This window comes from Theropithecus gelada, chromosome 12 (genome assembly GCF_003255815.1).
Source record: "Theropithecus gelada isolate Dixy chromosome 12, Tgel_1.0, whole genome shotgun sequence".
In the NCBI taxonomy this organism is placed as follows: domain Eukaryota; kingdom Metazoa; phylum Chordata; class Mammalia; order Primates; family Cercopithecidae; genus Theropithecus; species Theropithecus gelada.
The window spans coordinates 73,924,427-73,945,727 of record NC_037680.1 but is presented as its reverse complement, the minus strand read 5'-3'; the positions used below and the strand labels follow the sequence as shown (position 1 = coordinate 73,945,727).

Here is a 21,301-nt window from a genome sequence, read left to right as displayed (position 1 = left end):
AGTGAAACCCGTCTCTACTAAAAAATACAAAAAACTAGCCGGGCGAGGTGGCAGCCGCCTGTAGTCTCAGCTACTCGGGAGGCTGAGGCAGAATGCCGTGAACCTGGGAGGCGGAGCTTGCAGTGAGCTGAGATCCGGCCACTGCACTCCAGCCTGGGCGACGGAGCCAGACTCCGTCTCAAAAAAAAAAAAAAAAAAAATTCCCAGCACTTTGGGAGTCCGGGACCAGCCTGGGCAACATGGCAAAACCTCTCTCTACCAAAAATACAAAAATTAGCTGGGCATGGTGGCACGTGCCTGTAATCCCAGGTACTCGGGAGGCTGAGGGAGGAGAATCACTTGAACCCAGGAGGTGGAGACTGCAGTGAGCCAAGATCGAACCACTGCACTCCAGCCTGGGTGACAGAGTGAGACTCCATTTCGGGGGGGGAAAAAAAAAAGTAAATCCATGGCTTGGTATCAGTATCAATCATATATTAATAAAGCTAAATTCAGTATGAAAATGCACCTACCTAGAAAATCTTGTTTCCCAAAATTCTCTGCAGGTTACTTGAAAAACAGAAAACAGCATAAACTAGAAAACCCTAAAACCATCTTAAAATAACTAAAGACTAACCACTCATTTACATATTTTTATTTGGAAATGTTTATATCAGCACAAGGAAATAATTTTGGAGACACTGGATGTCATTAGTTTATTATAAAAGAGAACTATGGAAATTATTTACATGATGAAAGATTTCAGAACTTCAGTGGAATGGGCAGCTTCATGTTGATGCCATTTCAATAGTGATTTATTTCAGTCTAGGTACTTTCCAAGAATGTCACCATCTCTAAATAGGAAATAATCCTGCAAGTGAATAAACCGTTAGTTAAGACAACTAATCGCAAATATTTGACTTCTTTTTAGAATTGTTAAGTTTACACACCTTGTCATCTAGAACTACTTTGGTGCCTCCATACTCTGGCAGAAGAACTTTATCTCCAACTTTCACGCTAACCGGTTGAATCTCTCCACCCTTAAAAAAGGAAGGATGTTTATTAGCAAACATATCTAGTTCACCCAACATAAACAGTTAACTTTTAAATCACTACAACTAATGAAACACACTCACTCAAATTCAATTATATTAAAAATACACTTGGTGGCTAAGTGATACGATTCATACTAGAATTGCAGATCTTCACTCAAAAATACCACTGTAGTTACACTTTTGAAATAATACACAGTGGCTTAAACTAAAACCTGACTCCAATATAAAAGTTCAAGAAAATATTCTGGAAAAGCTAACTTTAGTTAACTAAAGCTAACTTTGTAACTGTTAAATATTAACGTAACTTATCAACTATATGAAATAAACCTGCAACAGTAGCCAGCACCCAGAAAATGCCATATACAAATGGTCATCTTTTCCTTCAACATACAAAAATGTAATATTGTTTTGTTCCCTCCAAAGTACAGATTTGGGGAAAGGGACTGCAGCTAAGTGTCCACTCCCCAAAGTCTTCCTATTCCTTCCTAACTCCATGACAGCTCCTCAATACAGCTTTCCTCCTCAGAAGCAACTGGAACAATGCAGCTAACATTATTTGGCCCCAACGGCATTTAGGCATTTACTGTGTATTTTGGCTGACATCTTTAGAAGCCTAAGGCTTCTAAATAGTTAACTGAGGAACATCTAAAACAGAGGTGTCCAATCTTTTGGCTTCCCTGGGCCACAGTGGAAGAATTGTGTTGGGCCACACATAAAGTACACTAACATTAACAGTAGCTAATGAGCTTAAAAAAACTTGCAAAAGAAATGTTTTAAGAAAGTTTAGGGATTTGTGTTAGGTGGCATTCAAAGCCGTCCTGGGCTGCAGGTTGGACAAGACTGACCAACCTGTTCCTCGGATAGGTACACCAACTAAGGCCCCAACTGGTTAAGATTAGGGCAATGTCAATGTGTTAGGGGTTAAACGAATAGTCCAAGATTCCTCTCAATTCTTAAATGCCCCCTCATTTTACCTTGAAGCACATCTTTTGTCTTTATTTATTTATTTATAGATACTAGGTCTCACTATGTTGCCCAGACTGGTTTCGAACTCCTGAGCTCAAATGATCCTCTTGCTTTGGCCTCCCAAAATGCAAGGATTATAGGTGAGTCACCATGCATAGCCTCTTTTGTCTTATTAAAAATTTAGAATGTAAGGCAAACACTGATCATACTAGGCTACCAAATTGCTATTGAAGGCTTTTTTCTTTTTGAGACGGAGTCTTGCCCTGTCGCACAGGCTGGAATGCAGTGGCGGGATCTCGGCTCCCTGCAACCTCCGCCTCCAGGGTTCAAATGATTCTCCTGCCTCAGCCTCCCCAGTAGCTGGGATTACAGGCGGATGCCAACACACCCGGCTAATTTTTCTATCTTTAGTAGAGACAGGGTTTCACCATGTTGGTCAGGCTGGTCTTGAACTCCTGACCTTGTGATCCGCCCACTTCGGCCTCCCAAAGTGTTGGGATTACAGGCGTGAGCCACAGCGCCCGGCGTATTGAAGACAATTTTTAATACCCGAAACTATCACATAAAATAAACATCATAGCATTGGTCATATAAAATAAGCAACTTTATATTAGTCATTTTCCTTTAAGAAACAGATTAGAACCAAAGCAGTTAATGATCTTGGACATGACATAAATTCTACCTAATAGAAGACTTTTAATACTCCAGAATTACTCCTTTTCCCTCCACTGCACACTATAGAAAAAATAGTTCCACCGCAGCCCCCATTTACCTTTCCTTTAGAACCCGATCCAACAGCGACTACTGTTGCTTGCAATACTTTTCCTTGAGATTTTTCTGGAAGCATAATGCCTCCTTTGGTTACAGTTTCAGCAGCACTCCTTTCAACCAACACTCGGTCAAAGAGTGGAAGAAACTTTCTAAACGCTTGTCCTGCCTGTAGGAAGAGAAATGTTTTGAAACAAAAACTAAATGTAATCATATTATCAACAGGCAACGCCACCGTGTTGTATACATCTGAACACGTTTTGGCTTCGAAAGTTAACACCAAACCTCAGCTTATTCGTTAAGGAAACGCATTTGAATGTACTAACCAATATTCCAAGTTTAATTCCCGATTCCTTACATCTGTTAAGGGTCGTTGTCGCTCCTCTGGTGAGCAACCAGACCAGCTTTAAGGTCAACCTTAGTTTATTCCAAGGTCAAATGTTTTCCTTCTTCAGGGTTTTCCAGAAATTTTCAAGAAACGCTGGGTCAATCTCCCTGCCTGGCACCATGCTTTTTAACCCAAGATATTACACATCCACAAAGGCCCTGCAGAGCAGGTGGGACGCTGCGCTTGCATCCGGGTTCCCGCCCCCTGCCTTACACACCCGCAGCACACGCGCGTGCAAAGAGCCCCCGGAGAAGAAAAGGGTCGGGCAGGCCTTGCCGCTCCAAGGTGCCGGCGGGCGCTGGTCACTGAGTGGCCACCAATTCCTCCCGCCTAGCCCAACAAAAGAGGGGCGTCAGTGATCCCCGTACGCCTCAGACAGGCCCGGGCCTGCAGGCTTCAGTGCCACGCGGGACTCACCATGACTCCCTCCGCCTCAGACTCGTACTCTGCTCTAGTGTAGCGCCGCAAGGAGAGACTCGCGGTGCAGCCCTGGCGACACGTGAAAAACCCGCCCAGCGCGCAGGCGCGCTCGCCCCAACCCCCGCCGCTAGCCCCCTCGCCCCTCCCCGCGAGACAGGGCGGTCGCCCCGACGCGCGCCGCGATTCGCCCCCAGGGCCCTGCGCAGGCCGCTGACGCGAAGACTCGGAGGCGGAAGAAAAGAGGAGCTGTTTCTAGGCTTTTCTAGGCGCCCAGCCGAGGTGAAAGAACTACCCCCTCGTCCCCTCCCGGAAATGACGCGATTTTACCCTTGACCCGTAGGGAGCGCGGCACTTTCCGGAAAGTTCTGGAACTGAGCGCGGCCCGGGAACTAGCCTAAGCCGGCGGGAGAGGGCTGAGCGCGCTAGCACACCCTGCGCGGGTAGGGAGGGGCGGGGCTCGCGCGCAGGCTGTGCAGATTGCAGGGGCCCGGCTGACGGGAAGGGGGTGGGAGCTGCCTGCACACGTGGTGCTCTGGGGCGGGGGGAGAGGCGGAGGGAGGGGACACGGGCTCATTGCCGTGTGCGCCCTGCACTCTGTCCCTCACTCGCCGCCGACGACTTGTCTCGCCGCGCGAACGCCCCGCCGCCGCCCCGCAGGTATGCGGCCTTCCCACGCCGCCTTCCCTGGCGTCTGCGACCCCCAAGTGGGCCTTCCTCCTCTGCGGTCCTGCTGGAGGATGCGGGCGACGACAACCTGGAGTTCTGCACTGCACCGCAGGCCCAGGCCCACGGGTCCAGGCCTCTCGGGTCCATGCGGGTTCCATCACGTGCGACGCGGATCCTGGACCTCGGCTGGGCGCAGGAGGGACAACTCACGGGGATTGAATTTGGGGATTGTAGCCACTTAGGCCCGCTGGTGCAACCCGCGCCTGGTCGACTTCAGGGAACCGGGGAGGGTGGTGTACGCGAGGGAACCGCTTTTTTCCCCCGCAGGCAGCTGGGATACCGCGCCTTCACTCTTGACCTTGCTGGGGGCGTTCGGAAAGAAGGACACGTGGGCCCGCGCCGAGTGGGCCGGGCCGCGGCCCCCAGCATCGCGGCCTTGCTGGCTGCTCTGATACAGTAGCCTTGGGTGGATCCATGGAGATACTTTGCTGAGCTGCTTTTTGCACCGTCAGGAGTACTTTCAGCTTCCCTGGTTACTGGGATTTGTAACTTGCCTCTCTCTCCGGCTGACTTGGTTTCTCAGGGGCCACAGTTGGAGTGGGTCTGCCCACAAGGCCGTTTTCGCGGTGAAAGATTAACTCGTTTTTGGCGGCGGGGATAGGTGGCCGTGGGGAAGGAGCTGCATGTGCTTTGTGCTAGTGCTATAGGTCAGGCGCCGGGGCGGCTCTTTAGCTTGCGCTAGTGGCTGATGTTCCGAAGCTGCGGCGCTTTCCGTCATTCAAGTGTAGTGGCTGGCAGAGGTCAGCCAGGCTCACCATCTCACGTTGCTTGCTCTGTTGCACAGGTGCGCATGTTTGTGCTGCAGCGCAGCATAGGTGGTAGTACTGATTATCTATTTGCTTCCATCCCCAGAAATGCTTCGGTTACCCACAGTCTTTCGCCAGATGAGACCGGTGTCCAGAGTACTGGCTCCTCATCTCACTCGGGCTTATGCCAAAGATGTAAAATTTGGTGCAGATGCCCGAGCCTTAATGCTTCAAGGTGTAGACCTTTTAGCCGATGCTGTGGCCGTTACAATGGGGCCAAAGGTATCAGTATTTTTATTTTATTATAATTATGGAATTATGGTAGTATTAATAGCATTTTGCTCACAAATAGTCGCACTGAACTATTGAACAGTACTTTCGTATCCATTTTTGAGAACTCAGTTTACATGTAAGAATTCTGAAGTATTGGTTAACTTTTTTTTTTCTTAGACATGATCTTAAAGCTTAAACTGCTTCAGCCAGATTTTCGAAACTAGTTTGTTCAATGTGTGATGTAATCGGGTAATAACATAGCTTAAGATGGATTCTTAAACTCGAGGTAGAATTTTGCTTGCCTAAGTTAAAATTTGGATCCTTTCTGAGTAGTTCATGCCAAGTGTAGAGAGAAGAGTTTAACTTATCTTCCATAATCCCTCAGGTATGTGCTTGTAGGTGCTAAATTTTTTTTTTTTTTTTGGTTTATTGTAAAATGTACACAACATAAAATTACCATTAAGTGTGCACTTTGGGGACATGGGGACATTAATTACATTTATGTTGTGCAGTCATCACCACCATCCATCTCCAAAACTTTTTATATGGGAAAATTGTAATTTTGTACTCATTATACAGTAGCTTCCCATTCTCTCCTCCACCTCAAGATGCTAGTTTTACCTATCGGTTTTCTGCTGTTGTCTTGTTCCGAAGCATATTTAAAATAAGTCTCATTTAATAGGGGTAATATTTTGAAGGGGGCTTTGAAGGTGGTGTGCGGTCAAGTGGTGCTTCATTTCAGTTTGAAGACAGTTCAGATACCAAGTGATCCAAACAACTGCATAAAACACAACATTTGCACACCTCACAAATAGAAAGTAGCAGCTTTAGTTCAAATCCAAAGGATGGCCAATAACTGTGCCATGGTTGAAGTTGTATGTTGAGTGAACTTGGAAGAGCACACTACTTGCCTTGATGGTTAATATTTTAAACGAATTTTAAAACAAGTCACATTGCTTTAAAAGATAACAGGCACTAACTAAAACTTAGGTATAAGTGATAGGAAGATTGTTGTTATTCTTTGTCTTGTGTTCTTGTTCATTTTATAAGATGACAAATTTTAGTCCCTAGTATTTTAATCTTCTAAATTACTTAGTTCAAAATTATGCTCTTGGCAGAGAAACAGGTCATTTTGTCTGTAGACAAAGAATGTCGATAAACTTGCCCTTGAGATTCATGCTGCAAGACTGATAAAAATGACACAACTTATGTGGAGACTTTGAAGTAGTTGCTTTATTATGAAGACTGCTCATTTTTTAAAATATAAGTAATCCTTAGGGTATGTGTGATCCTGTTACATTTTTTTTCTTTTAGGGAAGAACAGTGATTATTGAGCAGAGCTGGGGAAGTCCCAAAGTAACAAAAGATGGTGTGACTGTTGCAAAGTCAATCGACTTAAAGGATAAATATAAAAACATTGGAGCTAAACTTGTTCAAGATGTTGCCAATAACACAAATGAAGAGGCTGGGGATGGCACTACCACTGCTACTGTACTGGCACGCTCTATAGCCAAGGAAGGCTTCGAGAAGATTAGCAAAGGTGCTAATCCCGTGGAAATCAGGAGAGGTAGGAATGTCTATTGTCACTACAGTGTTCTAAACTTCAGTGTGCTTTAAGGCATTGATTCCTTGGAGCTAAGGAGAGTGTCTGTTACTTTAGGAAATTGATCCTTCTCTCATTCCTCTTGGCCTGGAGAAATCTTAAACTGGGTTTTCCTTTAGCAAGTAGTGATTGAATGCCTGGCTGTATGGTGGGTAGGTACTGTTAGGTAATTTTCATGTTTTACTTAGTTGGTTTCTTTTGTTTTTAGAGACAGGGTCTTGCTCTGTAGCCTAGGCTGGACTGCACTGGAACTCCTGGACTCAAGCAATCCTCCTGCTTCAGCCTCCAAGTAGCTGGGACTACTACAGGCACTCACCACCATTCCTGGCTAATTTTTAGTTTAGTTTTGTAGAAAGTAAGACTGAATACACTGGATCATTCAGAATGTCAGAAAGTAATGTTTTCCTCAGTTTATTTTTTTTTATTTTTTTGAGACAGTCTCGCTCTGTCCCCCAGGCTGGAGTACTGTGGCGTGATCTACGCTTACTGCAAGCTCCGCCTCCCAGGTTCACGCCTCCCGAGTGAACCTCCTGCCTCAGCCTCCCGAGTAGCTGGGACTACAGGTGCCCACCACCATGCCCGGCTAATTTTCTTTATTTTTTAGTAGAGATGGGGTTTCACCGTGTTAGCCAGGATGGTCTCGATCTCCTGACCTCGTGATCTGCCTGCCTCGGCCTCCCAAAGTGCTGGGATTACAGGCATGAGCCACCGCGCCCGGCCCATTAGTTTATTTTTTCTTAATAGCACACACCGTGTTATTGGTTTGTGTTTTGTTAGTGCTTGTAACTGGAGTGCAACTTAATTAACAGATTTGCTCCTCAGCATGAACTTCATGGCAGTGTAGACTTAAATTCTAGTCCCATCTTTGTCATTTATTAGCTGTGTGCTAAGACTTGGTTTTCCTATCAACAGAATTGCTGTGTATATCCAGGGTATGTTAGGGTTGAAACCAGGAACCCTCTTGTGAGTGAAGGTGGGGGAGCTATTGATAATTTTTTGTCAGAATTGGCATACTAATGTATCATTACCTCATATATTTCAGTGTTTACGGACCAAGTGACTACACTTCACTAAAAGCAATTTTACTGTAAATCACTAACAAGTATTCAGGTTATGAAGAGGACTTCCCAACACCTTGCATTGGATTTTTTTTGAAGTAACATTTCTCAAACAACAAGAGAGCTAGCACTACTCCCAGTTGAGCAAAATATGACTGTTAAGAGTGATGTAAAACAAAAATATTTTGTTAGTTCATAATACATACTAAATTGAGGGGTTTTCAGATAATTGACACCTGCAGAGGCATAGTCACAACAGATTCCTGTCACTTAAGAACTATACTACTTGTTGAAAATAAGGGAGTGTTAACCATTTTGGTTCTTTTTTGCATCATCTAATGGACATGAGAAGTGTTGGGGACCCTACTGAAAACAGGCAGCATGATTGAGTTAGGAATAATTTGCATAGGATGAGTTCAGTGGTCAGACTCTTGAAACTATACACATCTACCTTGTTTTAGTCCTATTTTCAAAATTTTGGCATTGTGAGATTTTATTTACTGTGTGAATCTAAAGTTACTGTTTAAGTACATGCCATGCAACTCTGTGTTATTAAGAAGCACTGTCTCAGAAGCTGTGTGTAAATTTAATATTAAGGCACTAAAGACCAAGCATAGGTACATGCCTGTAATCCCAGCTACATGGGAAGCTGAGGTGGGAGGATCACTTGAGCCCAGGAGTTCAAGACCAGTTTTGGCAACATAGAGAGACTTTGTCTACAAAAATAAAACGAGCTGAGCACGGTGGCTTGAGCCTGTGGTCTCAGCTGCTCCCTTGAGCCCAGGGTGTCAGGGCTTCAGTGAGCCGTGATCTGTGCTACTGCACTCCAGCCTGGGCGACAGAACAAGGCCCTGTCTCAAAAAAAATAATAAAAATAAATTTAAGGCATTAAAATATTTGTAACGAATCTCAAGATTTCTACTTGACTTAGAAGCCATGAGAGAAATAAACATTGTAATGACATATTGTTGAACTAGGTGTGATGTTAGCTGTTGATGCTGTAATTGCTGAACTTAGAAAGCAGTCTAAACCTGTGACCACCCCTGAAGAAATTGCACAGGTAAGGACTTAACATGTTATATGTGTTTTTAAAAAAATTTAATGGCATGTGTAATTTTTTTTTTCCTTGATTACACCAATGTCAGAATAACAATACTACGCAATCATCAATATTAGAATCATTGTTTCTTACTGCTAAAACCTTTGAAAAGAATAGTGACCATAATGGTTGTCATTTAGTTCTGCATGTGGTTGTCATTTTATTTTTTTATTTATTTATTTATTTTTTTTTTGAGACGGAGTCTCACTCTGTCACCCAGGCTGGAGTACAGTGGCCAGATCTCAGCTCACTGCAAGCTCCGCCTCCCGGGTTTAGGCCATTCTCCTGCCTCAGCCTCCCGAGTAGCTGGGACTACAGGCGCCCGCCACCACGCCCGGCTAATTCTTTGTATTTTTAGTAGAGATGGGGTTTCACCGTGTTAGCCAGGATGGTCTCGATCTCCTGACCTCGTGATCCGCCCGTCTTGGCCTCCCAAAGTGCTGGGATTACAGGCTTGAGCCACCGCGCCCGGCTGTGTGGTTGTCATTTTAGTTCTACATGGCTGTAAAATGGATTTGTATGTTGTGAAAATGTTCTTAGCCATTGTCAAAGGTGCATAAATTTTGTCAGTTTGTAATGAAGTCAGCATTTTTAAACTTTTTGTTACAAGAATAGTTTTTTTTTTTTTATTTATTTTTTTTTTTTGAGACGGAGTCTCGCTCTGTCGCCCAGGCTGGAGTGCAGTGGCCGGATCTCAGCTCACTGCAAGCTCCGCCTCCCGGGTTTACGCCCTTCTCCTGCCTCAGCCTCCCGAGTAGCTGGGACTACAGGCGCCCACCACCACGCCCGGCTAGTTTTTTGTGTTTTTTTTAATAGAGACGGAGTTTCACCGTGTTAGCCAGGATGGTCTCGATCTCCTGACCTCGTGATCTGCCCGTCTCGGCCTCCCAAAGTGCTGGGATTACAGGCTTGAGCCACCGCGCCCGGCCAAGAATAGTTTTATATATCATATTCTTCAAAACAATGTAGTCAAATAATGAATCAGAAAAGAGCAAAGAACCAGTGTTTCATGAAAACTACCATAACGTAAATTCCCCTTCTCTCCCCTGAAGGGAAGTATCAATTTGGAAGTTACTAGGAAAAGGTAAGGGAACTGACTAAGGACACCACCCTTACCTTTTATTGAAGAGTAACTTGATTATTTCAGGTTGCTACAATTTCTGCAAATGGAGACAAAGAAATTGGCAATATCATCTCTGATGCAATGAAAAAGGTTGGAAGAAAGGGTGTCATCACAGTAAAGGCAAGTGTGTTTGTATTTTTAAAGATAGTTTGAGTTATCTGATGATCAAAAGTTTGAGTTATCTGATGATCAAAACTGAATTTTCCAAATAGAAAAATTCTGTGTTTTAAAAACAGTGCTTTTTTATTCCTTCATATGTAGTCTCAGCACATGTATAGAATAAAGTACTTACTGTGTTTTATGTGAATTCGCCTTTACTCCATGAAATGAATCCATCTTAACTTAAATGATTATTCAAATAAGCACTTTTTGGAATTTTTTGCAGAAGTGCAATTGGATGTCCTGGGCTTTTTCATACTCTACCCTACATCTCTTATGGCCAGAGGAGTCTGTTTTTATTAATCTGGCCTGTAATTCCATGTTTTGTCTTCAATGAAATCAATATACCTAATTCTTTGACATTTCATAGGATGGAAAAACACTGAATGATGAATTAGAAATTATCGAAGGCATGAAGTTTGATCGAGGCTATATTTCTCCATACTTTATTAATACATCAAAAGGTAAGAACAAATCAATAACTGAATAATTATTATTATTTTTTATTATTTTAGGCAGAGTCTCATTTTCTGTGGCCCAGGCTGGAGTGCAGTGGCAAGATGCAGTGGCGCATTGCTCACTGCAACCTCCGCCTCCTGGGTTCGAGTGATTCTCTTGCCTCAGTCTCCCGAGCAGCTGGGATTACAGGCACACGCCACCATGCCAACCTGATTTTTGTATTTTTAGTAGAGATGGGGTTTCACCAAGTTGGCCAGGCTGGTCTCTTAACTCCTGACCTCAGGTGATCCACCTGCCTTGGCTAATTTTTGTATTTTTAATAGAGACAGGGTTTAGCCATGTTGACTAGGCTGGTTTTGAACGCTTGGCCTCAAGTCATCTGCCTGCTTTGGCCTCCTGAAATGTTTAAAATATACTTTCCTAATGTGTGTCAAACTATAGGTATTAGTTGGTGTCATACTCTGAAAAATAAATGTGTATATTCCAAAAGTTAATGCATATTAGACATGAAGGAGGAAAACAAACTCACTGATCAATTTTAAAATGTATTGGAACCTTGGTTTAGCTTTTCACTTAAATACATTGCAGTTATTTTTTGTATATTTTTGAAATCTTCATTATTTTTACAGGTCAGAAATGTGAATTCCAGGATGCCTATGTTCTGCTGAGTGAAAAGAAAATTTCTAGTGTCCAGTCCATTGTACCTGCTCTTGAAATTGCCAATGCTCACCGTAAGCCTTTGGTCATAATTGCTGAAGACGTTGATGGAGAAGCTCTAAGTACACTCGTCTTGAATAGGTAATAGGCAGTGGTATTTGATGATTTGTATTTCTGGGTCAAAGACAGAATTATTTCTATTTCTATTCACAGTCTCCATCATGTGTACCTCCACATTTGATCCAGTTGTGTTTGTATCTAGAATTGTCATTGTGTAAATCAGGTGTGCTCTATGTATCCTTATGGTTCTTTACTATTTTGCCCAGCTGTCACATAGAACAGACTGATTTAGCACATTGGTACCTTTCTATATTTTGCAAGTGTTTACAGTTGTTTTGAAGGTACATGACTGGATCTTGTAATTTTTTTTTTTTTTTTTTTTTTTGAGATGGAGTCTCACTCCAAGGCCCAGGCTAGAGTGTGGTGGCATAATCGTGGCTCACTACAATCTCCATCTCCTGGGTTCAAGCAGTTCTTCTGCCTTAGCCTCCCGAGCAGCTGGGACTACAGGCATGTGCCACCACACCTGACTAATTTTTGTATTTTTAGTAGAGACAGGGTTTCACCATATTGACCAGGCTGGTCTCAAACTCCTGACCCGTGATCTGCCCGCCTTAGCCTTCCAAAGTGCTGGGAATTACAGGTGTGAGCCACCGCTCCCGGCTTGTAATTTTTTTTTTTTTTTTTTTGGAGACAAGAGTCTCAGTCTGCCTCCCAGGCTGGAGTGCAGTGGCTCAATCTTGGCTCAAGCCTCCTGGGTTCAAGTGTGAATCTTTTGTTTTTTTTAAAAAGGTTTTTCTGGTTAAAAATATGTATATTTTCAGAATATTATTTTGCATAGAACAGGGAAGTAAACAACTAACATTCCAAATAACTCAAATGGGCCAGGCACAGTGGCTCACATCTATAATCCCAGCACTTGGGGAGGCACAGGCAGGTGGATCACCTGAGATCAGGAGTTCGAGACCAGCCTGGCCAACGTAGTGAAACCCCATATCTACTAAAAATATAAAAATTAGCAGAGCTTGGCGGTGCACGCCTGTAATCCCGGCTACTCAGAGGCTGAGGCAGGAGAATCGCTTGAATCCAGGAGGCAGAAGTTGCAGTGTTGCGAGATTGTGCCACTGCACTCCAGCCTGGGCAACAAAGTGAGACTCTGTCTTTAAATAAATAACTGAGATGTAAGTGTATTTCACCATCGAATATTTTTTATTTATTTTGAGAGACAGACTCTGTCACCCAGGCTGGGCTGCTGTGGCATGATCATAGCTCACAGAAGCCTTGAACTCTTGGTGTCAAGCAATCCTCCTGCCTCAGCCTCCCAAGTAGCTGGGACTACACACTTGCACAAGCACACTTGGCTGATCTTTTATTCTAAGGGCATTATTAAAATGTTTGTTCTTCCTTATCTGAGAATTGAAGTATGTCAGAAGCAAGACTTTTCTTTCCATTTCATTATAGTAGAAATGCACAAATTAGGAGGTATGTTTTAGACACTACGTGTGTTGATGTGATCCAAAAGCTCTAATGAGCTGCCTTACCCTGGAACGTTTTTCTTAGCTTGGATTTGCTTTTTTGGAGGGATTAAGAAAAGACTTGGCCAGGAGTGGTGATTCATGCCTGTAATCTCAGCACTTTGGGAGGCTGAGGCAGGTGGATCATGAGGTCAGGAGATGGAGACCATCCTGGCTAACATGGTGAAATCCCATCTCTAGTAAAAATACAAAAAAAAATTAGCTGAGCGTGGTGGCAGGCACCTGTAGTCCCAGCTACTCGGGAGGCTGAGGCAGGAGAATGGCGTAAACCTGGGAGGCAGAACTTGCAGTGAGCCGAGATCTCACCACTGCACTCCAGCCTGGGCGACAGAGCAAGACTCTGTCTCAAAAAAAAAAAAAAAAAAAAAAGACTTGAAGACTTGAGACCAGAAAAAAACAAGTCTACGGAGTTTTCATTAGGCCATTTGAAACTGGGATATCCAGTTTACATAGCATATAGCTTATTCCTCTAATTTTTATTTGGGTCCTTAATAAAATAGACCAGCTGTCTTGAAGTTTGAACATTCCTTCTGTTTCACAATCTGTTCTCAAATGGACATTTGATTGCACATTCTAAGTATTCATGTACCTGGCAGAAATTTCAGGTGAGCTTAACAATACTGTCAGCTTTTTGTATAACATTTATAAAAGAAGTGAATTCAGAACATTGCTCATTCAAAACTCAGCATTAATACAATCTATGGAGTAGATGTTTATTAAATGACCCTCAAATGTAATATTTAGTAATTATTTTTCTACCATTCATAATAGTTATCACCGTATCCTATAACTTACTGTAATGTGATTTTTGCGGCTCAGCCTCCCGAGTAGTGGGGATTACAGGTGCCTGCTACCACATTTGGCTGATGTTTGTATTTTTAGTAGAGACGGGGTTTCACCATCTTGGCCAGGCTGGTCTCGAATTCCTGACCTCGTGAGCCACCACGCCCAGCAAGGCCAACAGTTTATTAAGAAGATAAACAGATATGAACAAGTATAGATTAATAGAAAATAGCCTTAACTGTCTCACATCTTTCCTGTCTTAATTTGATCAAAAATTGCTAGGAAGCCAAAAAAAAAAAAAAAAGCAAAAACCAAACCAGATTACTTAGGGAGTCCTAAGTAATCTAAGTAGTAACAGAGCTTGAGGGGAATTTAAACAGAGGCATTTTTATTTCATTTAAATCTTACTGTCAACTATTCTTAACAGGCTAAAGGTTGGTCTTCAGGTTGTGGCAGTCAAGGCTCCAGGGTTTGGTGACAATAGAAAGAACCAGCTTAAAGATATGGCTATTGCTACTGGTGGTGCAGTAAGTAAAATAAATGCGATAATGGTTTGCTGAATGTTTATACTTGTCTGAAATTTATAGATAGTTTAACATTTTTCACAATTAGATACTACAGCTATCTGTTTCTTTTGGCTCTTTGGAAGGTAGGGGTTGGATTAAATTCCCTTTAATTAGCCAAGAGGCCACGAGTCTGGCCTAAGAATGGGCTTATTGACTATTCTATATTCACTAAATCTTATTGACTGAATAAGGGGTTTCCTTTTTTTTTTTTTTTTTTTTTTTGAGACAGGGTGTCTTGATCTGTCACCCAGGCTGGAATGCAGTGGCACAATCTTGGCTCACTGCAACCTGCGCCTCCCGGGTTCAAGCAATCCTCCTGTCTCAGCCTCCCAAGTAGCTGGGACTACAGGTGCAGTACCATGCCCAGCTAATTTTTTTACTTTTAGTAATGGTGGGTCTCACTATGTTGCGTAGGCTTCTCAAACTCCTGGACTCAAGCAATATGCCTGCCTCTGCCTCCCAAAGTCCTGGGATCTGTTTTCAGTTTTGAAAGATAAAAGTGTGTGCTACCGGTGAAACCCCGTCTCTACTAAAAAATACAAAAAACTAGCCGGGCGAGATGGCGGGCGCCTGTAGTCCCAGTTACTTGGGAGGCTGAGGCAGGAGAATGGCGTAAACCCGGGAGGCGGAGCTTGCAGTGAGCTGAGATCCGGCCACTGCACTCCAGCCCGGGCGACAGAGCGAGACTCCGTCTCAAAAAAAAAAAAAAAAAAAAAAAAAAAAAAAGTGTGTGCTACAAATGATGTAGGACTTGAGAGTCAAGGCCTATGGTCTTGTCCTGGCTCTACCAGTAAGTGTGACCTTGGATGTTTTTTTTCTTAAGTAAGGCTAATAATAATTACCAGAGTTGGGAGAATTGAGAAGTTGGAAATGCAATGGAAGACTATACTCAAGTCTTGTTCTGGACTAACAGTGATCTTACAGTCTCTCATTTCAAAGAAAGTATTTCAAGATGATTCTCTTGCATGGTATATTAATAAACTTGGTATAATGGTAGAAACTGTAACCTACAGCTGGTTTACGTTTAACTCATTTTGTAGGTGTTTGGAGAAGAGGGTTTGATCATAAATGTTGAAGACGTTCAGCCTCATGACTTAGGAAAAGTTGGAGAGGTCATTGTGACCAAAGACGATGCTATGCTCTTAAAAGGAAAAGGTGACAAGGTTAAAATTGAAAAACGTATTCAAGAAATCATTGAGCAGTTAGATGTCACAACTAGTGAATATGAAAAGGAAAAACTGAATGAACGGCTGGCAAAACTTTCAGATGGAGTAGCTGTGCTGAAGGTAAGGTTCATTATTATGAATAAGTTTTTTGGGTTCTGAGTCCAAGAATGATTGTCCTTCTGTAGTATTCCCCAGTAGTACCATGGAACTAAACAAATATTTGAGGAATTAATAGTGGAATTTTGTTTTGTTTTGTGGGGTTTTTTTGTTTGTTTTTTTTTTTTTTTTGAGACAGTCTCGCTCTGTCGCTCAGGCTGGAGTGCAGTGGCTGGATCTCAGCTCACTGCAAGCTCCGCCTCCCGGGGTTACGCCATTCTCCTGCCTCAGCCTCCTGAGTAGCTGGGACTATAGGCGCCCGCCACCACGCCCGGCTAGTTTTTTTGTAATTTTTTTTAGTAGAGATGGGGTTTCACCGTGTTAGCCAGGATGGTCTCGATCTCCTGACCTCATGATCCGCCCGTCTCGGCCTCCCAAAGTGCTGGGATTACAGGCTTGAGCCACCGCGCCCGGCCTAGTTTTGTTTTAAGCCCTCTGTCACCTAGGCTGGGATGCAGTGGTGCAATCTTGGCTCGCTGCAACTTCCGCCTCCTGGGTTCAAGCAAACCTCCTGCCTCAGCCTCCCGAGTAGCTGGGATTACAGGTGCTCGCCACCATGCCTGGCTAATTTTGTATTTTTAGTGGAGACAGGGTTTCACCATGTTGGCCAGGCTGGTCTCAAACTCCTGACCTCAAGTGATCCACTCACCTCAGCCTCCCAAAGTGCTAGGATTACAGGTGTGAGCTACCATGCCCACCCCAGGATTGCTTTTTAAGTAAACTGCTGTTAAATGACTTGGCAATTAGCATCTTGAATGAAGAGGCCATACTAACTGGAATTCTTTCATCTTTAGGTTGGTGGGACAAGTGATGTTGAAGTGAATGAAAAGAAAGACAGAGTTACAGATGCACTTAATGCTACAAGAGCTGCTGTTGAAGAAGGCATTGTTTTGGGAGGGGGTTGTGCCCTGCTTCGATGCATTCCAGCCTTGGACTCATTGACTCCAGCTAATGAAGATCAAAAAATTGGTAAAAAGTTACCTTTTAAATGAGTTTGTGGCCTGATTTTAGTGTTTGTTAGAATAATAATGTTGCAGTCCCCTAAATGGAATAATAGCACATCCATTTCCTGAATAACAGAAGTAGAATAGTGCTAATGTCAGAGCTAAACATGCATCACATCTTTTTCAGAGGAAATTATTTGACCTGTAGTAGGATTGGGATTTCCCTACATCAATATCCTCACAAATTATAAATGTGTTATAATATTTACAAATGAAAGTATTAAAATTTTGCTGAAATTTCTTTGTAGGTATAGAAATTATTAAAAGAACACTCAAAATTCCAGCAATGACCATTGCTAAGAATGCAGGTGTTGAAGGATCTTTGATAGTTGAGAAAATTATGCAGAGTTCCTCAGAAGTTGGTTATGATGCTATGGCTGGAGATTTTGTGAATATGGTGGAAAAAGGAATTATTGACCCAACAAAGGTAAATAGTTGAACACTTTCTAAAAATTCTTTTGTTGTTCATTTTGTTAATATCCCCACATCCCAAATCTTTGGTCACCAGAAAAATAGTCTAATAGCAGTAGCAACAGCAGTAGCACTTGTGCCCATCAACAATTCTCATGTACATCTCCAGAACCTAGATATTTAATACTCCACTAAAAGGAAGGGGGATTCCTTGAGTAGCAGTTGAGTCCATGCCTGGAGGCAGGAAAAAATCAGGATGGATCTGGAACACCCTGTTCCTGCCTGGCCAGTAAGAATACTTTCCAAGATACCCAGAACAGGGTTTTGTTTCATTTTTGAGACAGAGTTTTGTTCTTGTTGCCCAGGCTGGAGTGCAATGGCACGAACTCGGCTCACAGCAACCTCCACCTCCTGGGTTCAAGCGATTCTCCTGCCTCAGCCTCCTGAGTAGCTGGAATTATAGGCATGCGCCACCATGCCTGGCTAATTTTTGTATTTTTAGTAGAGATGGGGTCTTACCATGTTGGCCAGGCTGGTCTTGAACTCCTAACCTCATCTACCTGCCTCGGCCTCCCAAAGTGCTGGGATTACAGGGGTGAGCCACCATGCCCAGACAGAAATTTTCAGTAAGTCTTGCTCATATTTTACTAAGGGAAAACTAATGTTTAATTAAACTTTTTTCTAGGTTGTGAGAACTGCTTTATTGGATGCTGCTGGTGTGGCCTCTCTGTTAACTACAGCAGAAGTTGTCGTCACAGAAATTCCTAAAGAAGAGAAGGACCCTGGAATGGGTGCAATGGGTGGAATGGGAGGTGGTATGGGAGGTGGCATGTTCTAACTCCTAGACTAGTAGTGCTTTACCTTTATTAATGAACTGTGACAGGAAGCCCAAGGCAGTGTTCCTCACCAATAACTTCAGAGAAGTCAGTTGGAGAAAATGAAGAAAAAGGCTGGCTGAAAATCACTATAACCATCAGTTACTGGTTTCAGTTGACAAAATATATAATGGTTTACTGCTGTCATTGTCCATGCCTACAGATAATTTATTTTGTATTTTTGAATAAAAAACATTTGTACATTCCTGATAATGGGTACAAGAGCCATGTACCAATGTACTGCTTTCAACTTAAATCACTGAGGCATTTTTACTACTATTCTGTCAAAATCAGGATTTTAGTGCTTGCCACCACCAGATGAGAAGTTAAGCAGCCTTTCTGTGGAGAGTGAGAATAATTGTGTACAAAGTAGAGAAATATCCAATTATGTGACAACCTTTGTGTAATAAAAATTTGTTTAAAGTTAATAATTGTGTTAGCCTTTCCATGATTAGAAGATACTGAAAAATGAAAGCCAGTTGAAGGGGCAGACTGGCATGTGTATAAAACATCCTACCTATGATATTTTCATGTTTCTCTTTGTTGTAGACTGAACTACATTATTCCATTGATAATGGGGAAAGACAGTTTCTATTTTCCCCTGTGCAAGAGAGCTGTAAAATCTGGGAGGTTGGAAGGAACTCCACCTCAGCATGGCCTTTGGGCTGCTGCTGCAAGCAAGGCATTGAGGCAAATATTTCTGCTGTCCTTACCTTGGACAGAAGTAGAGGGGAAAAATAAAGTCCATCATCACGTGAGAGTCACTTGAAATCCTATACCTAGAATACCTTTGGCTTTGGTAATTTGATTGTGTTTGGGGTACAAAAAAGAGATCTATTTGATAGCACAACGGGATGACCACAGTCAATTGTATATTCAAAAATAATGTAATTGGATTGTAACAAAGGACAAATGCTTGAGGGGCTAATACCCCTTTCTCCATGATATGATTATTTCACATTGCATGCCTACATCAGAACGTCTCTTGTACCCCATAAATAAATACACCTGCTATGTACCCACAGAAATGTTTTAAAAAGGCAGAATTGGTCAGCAGATGAGAGGGGATTGAAAAAAGGCATGTTAACTGAAGAAATCTTGTCTAGAATGTAGTTTGGGCTGTAAAAGTGGCAAGCAAGCAAACTTGAGTAAAAGAAATCTAGGGAGATAATTTACATCTTAAGAGTCCAACTAGTTTATTAGAAGACCAGTAAAGACTAAGAAACACCTGGACTTAGTTCGTATTAGAGCAGGGAGAGTGACAGGAGACTCTAGAGATTAACAGGAGGCGAAAAATTAACCAAGTGTTTGCTATGCATTAGACATCAGGATAGGTAATTTTAACCCTCATTGTTACGTTTGGGAGCTACATTTATATAAACTGAGACTCTGAAAGTCTAACTGCCAGCCGGGCACCGTGGCTCATGCTTGTAATCCCAGTACTTAGGGAGGCAAGTAGATCACCAGGTCTGCCCGCTAAGATGGTAAAACCCCATCTCTACTAAAAACAAAAATACGGCAGGTGCTTCTAATTCCAGCTACTTGGGAGGCTGAGGCAGGAGAATCGCTTGAACCCAGGGGGCGGAGGTTACAGTAAGCAGAGATCGCGCCACTGCGCTCCAGTCTGTGACAGTGAGACTCCATCTCAAAGAAAAAAAAGTCATCTCGAAGGAAAAAAAAAGTCTAACTTCCACAGTCTCAGAGCTGTTAAGTGGTAGACCCAAATTTGAACCAGTTTTTTATTTAAACACTTAAGTTCTCAACCTAAGAACACGCTAAGCAGGGTCTAGTTTATTGTTGCAAGAAACCTGAAAGCTGCAGCCAGAGGAACTGGGAAATTCCCTTTTCCTTTCTTAGCTTATTTGAAAAGGAAAGCACCCAAGGTCACACTTACTGGTGAAACCAGAACTAGACTACAAACCTGAACTCCTAAGTTCTATGTCCTTTTGCCGTTTTTCTTTTTTCTTTTTCCTTTTTTTTTTTTTGAGACGAGAGTCTCACTCTCGCCAAGGCTGGAGTGCAATGGTGCAATCTCGGCTCACTGCAACCTCCGCCTCCCGGGTTCAAGCGATTCTCCTGCCTCAGCCTCCCAAGTAGCTGGGAGTACAGGTGCCTGCCACCATGCCCAGCTAATTTTTTGTATTTTTAGTAGAGATGGGGTTAACTTCTGACCTCAGGTGATCTACCCGCCTCAGCCTCCCAAAGTGCTGGGATTACAGGTGTGAATCCCCATACCCAGCCATATCGTTTTTCAAAACTGAAAACAGATTTAGTCAATAAGTGCACTCAAGCCACATACATGACAAGTTAGAGATGAAAGGGACTTTAATCCATCCGCCACCTCCCAAATATCCACTAGAAATTGCATCTAATTGTGAAAAATGTAAATTTACCTATAAAGTGATTGCAGAAATTCTGAAGATATGCTAGAGGAGCAGGAGTATCAACGATTGAGATGGTTACTTAAAGCATCCTTTGGTCATGGTTAAAGATGCCAGTGACTAGAAAGGAACTACTAGATCCCCTGAGGAAACATGCTCATGACATTCATGGTACCTTGGGAAACCACAAAAAATACCTCCAGGCCCCAATCAGATGTTGACCTGAAGGAAAAATAGAGCCCGGTGGGATGGCCTGAAAGCAAACAATTTAATTGCTTTACTGTGCAGGATTTATTTGAACAATGGAGGGCCTTTTCAAGTCAAAATTTGCAGGAGTTTATTGGGAGAACAAATGTATAAGCCTGAAAGAAAAAGGGGAGGAAAGGGGGAAGCAAACAGTGATACAATATTTAAGCCCTAACCATGGAAATTACCTGGTTCTGCTTGAAAAACAGGAATAACCAAGGGAAAAGGAGTACAGCTATAAAGTCTTGCTATTTCGGGAAGAGTTGAGGAAATGGAAGGTTTCTGCTGCAACTGAGGTAACCCCAGCTAAACTCAGGTCTTGGAGAATCCAAAATGTGAAAAGCAAGTTTGAGCGCACATGACTAAGAATATCTTCCTGGTTCTTACAAACAGCTCCAGTTTGATTTTTTTTTTTTTTTTTTGACCCAGGGTCTCACTCTGTTGCCCAGACCAGTCTGAGTGCAATGGCATGATCTCGGCTCACTGCAACATCCACCTCCTGGTTTCAAGCGATTCTCGTGCCTCAGCCTCAGGATTACAGATGCCCAACCACTGTTGGTGGCTAATTTGTATTTGTATTTTTAGTGGAGTATTGTATTTTTGTATTTTTAGTGGAGACACGGTTTCATCACATTGGCC

General features: G+C 42.9%; 2 protein-coding genes across 6 annotated transcripts; one reads left to right on the top strand and one right to left on the bottom strand.

The window, feature by feature from the left end:
- Window positions 1–615: 615 nt before the first annotated feature.
- On the bottom strand, window positions 616–4,021 carry HSPE1 (heat shock protein family E (Hsp10) member 1). Of its 2 annotated transcripts, XM_025404234.1 has the most exons (4): window positions 3,574–4,021; window positions 2,773–2,937; window positions 930–1,019; window positions 616–850 (listed from the first exon to the last, which is right to left on the bottom strand). In XM_025404234.1, exons 1-4 carry the CDS (start codon window positions 3,574–3,576, stop codon window positions 800–802), a joined length of 309 nt encoding a protein of 102 aa, XP_025260019.1. In that variant the 5' UTR covers window positions 3,577–4,021; the 3' UTR covers window positions 616–799. The 2 variants fall into 2 exon arrangements, with proteins under 2 accessions (XP_025260019.1, XP_025260018.1); XM_025404233.1 differs by lacking the exon at window positions 3,574–4,021 and having other exon boundaries at window positions 2,773–2,982.
- HSPD1 (heat shock protein family D (Hsp60) member 1) lies at window positions 3,703–18,463 on the top strand. 4 transcript variants are annotated; one of them, XM_025404226.1, is made up of 13 exons: window positions 4,203–4,233; window positions 4,755–4,756; window positions 5,155–5,330; window positions 6,636–6,888; window positions 8,960–9,042; window positions 10,229–10,324; window positions 10,734–10,827; window positions 11,452–11,620; window positions 14,285–14,384; window positions 15,464–15,709; window positions 16,540–16,714; window positions 16,998–17,176; window positions 17,846–18,463. In XM_025404226.1, the coding sequence occupies exons 3-13, from the start codon at window positions 5,157–5,159 to the stop codon at window positions 17,996–17,998; spliced, it is 1,722 nt and encodes a 573-aa protein (XP_025260011.1). In that variant the 5' UTR covers window positions 4,203–4,233; window positions 4,755–4,756; window positions 5,155–5,156; the 3' UTR covers window positions 17,999–18,463. The 4 variants fall into 4 exon arrangements, with proteins under 4 accessions (XP_025260009.1, XP_025260008.1, XP_025260010.1 ...); XM_025404224.1 differs by lacking the exons at window positions 4,203–4,233; window positions 4,755–4,756 and adding an exon at window positions 3,703–3,855; XM_025404223.1 differs by lacking the exon at window positions 4,755–4,756 and having other exon boundaries at window positions 4,101–4,233.
- The last annotated feature ends 2,838 nt before the right edge of the window (window positions 18,464–21,301 follow it).